Source organism: Crocuta crocuta, unplaced genomic scaffold (assembly GCF_008692635.1).
Source record: "Crocuta crocuta isolate KB4526 unplaced genomic scaffold, BGI_CrCroc_1.0 scaffold260, whole genome shotgun sequence".
Taxonomy (NCBI): Eukaryota; Metazoa; Chordata; class Mammalia; order Carnivora; family Hyaenidae; genus Crocuta; species Crocuta crocuta.
Genome location: NW_027527525.1, coordinates 5,012,692 through 5,013,920, shown reverse-complemented (window position 1 = coordinate 5,013,920; position 1,229 = coordinate 5,012,692). Strand labels below are relative to the sequence as shown.

Genomic DNA, 1,229 nt, shown 5'->3' with positions numbered 1-1,229 from the left:
GTGGCCTGCGTCCAGCCTCCCTCCCCACGCGCGTGCAGTCTCAGGGGCAGCGTCTTGCCCACACAGGGGACTTCTCATCTTGAACCAATGGCATCTGAACTGCGGGCACAGGAGGGGCCGAGGCCCAGGGGTGCTGGGAGAGCCTCCCCGCTCCGCACCAGCAGCCAGGGGCCTGGAGCGTTGTGCAACGAGCGGAGGCCAGCTGCTGGGAGGAGAGGCCGGCTCCCAGGGCTGAGTGTGCCAGGGCGTGACTGAGCCGGCCCCGCGGCCCGCGGGCAGGGCGGTGTTGCCCGGAGATAAGCCAAGGCCCGGCTGTGAGGATGTTCCCTGTGAAGTGTTACTCAGGACAGCGGCAAATCACTTCCTCGGAGCGGGTGTGAGGGCTGGCAGGTGGACGCTGGGTGCTCCCCATCCCCGCGCCGTGGCTCACTTGCCCCGACATCAGGAAGGGCTCGGGCGCCGCGCTCCCCACCACGGCTCGGGGACAGAGCAGCATGAGCAGGTCAAGGCATGTGGGCAAGATCTGGAAACGCCTGGAAGATGTCAAGAGCCAGTGGGTCCGGCCGGCCAGGGCTGACTTCAGCGACAATGAGAGCGCCCGGCTGGCCACAGACGCTCTCCTGGATGGGGGTCCCGAGGCCTACTGGCAGGCACTCCACCAGGAAGGCGAGGTAGACTTCTTGTCCTCGGTGGAGGCGCAGTACATCCAGGCCCAGGCCAAGCAGCTCCCTTGTGCCCCGGAGCCTCCAGGAGGGGCAGAGGCAGGTCCCAAGGGACTCGACTCCTGCTCCCTGCAGTCTGGTACCTACTTCCCTGTGGCCTCCGAGGGCAGCGAGCCGACCCTGTTGCACAGCTGGGCCTCGGCCCAGAAGCCCTACCTGAAGGAGAAGTCCAGTGCCACTGTGTACTTCCAGACGGACAAGCACAACAACATCAGAGACCTCATTCGCCGCTGCATCACCCGGACCAGCCAGGTACCGGGGGTGGGGACTGCGGCTCCTTGGCCATGGGCTGGGTTCCGGTAGAAGAGCAGAGGGGGTGTCTCCTGCTTTAAGGGATGGAGTTCAGAAGACCGCGGCTTAGGATGGAGTCAGGGATGTTGTTCTCTGTCTTGCCCTGGATCATGGACTTTCTGATCCCACCTGTCACAGTCTGGGTCCAGGCCAGTTCCATCACTGGAACTCTCGCGATAGATTCCTGCCTACTCCTCCTCTTCCATCTTGACCCCC

The 1,229-nt window shown here is 64.7% G+C and overlaps 1 protein-coding gene across 2 annotated transcripts in view; it reads left to right on the top strand.

The window, feature by feature from the left end:
* The first annotated feature begins 494 nt into the window (after positions 1–494).
* Positions 495–1,229, top strand: part of FAM83A (family with sequence similarity 83 member A) — a 19,013-nt gene continuing 18,278 nt past the window's right edge. For both annotated transcript variants that reach the window (XM_077764702.1, XM_077764700.1), the window contains exon 1: positions 495–974. In XM_077764702.1, the coding sequence (XP_077620828.1) occupies positions 495–974 (480 nt within the window). The remainder of the gene's footprint in view (positions 975–1,229) is intronic.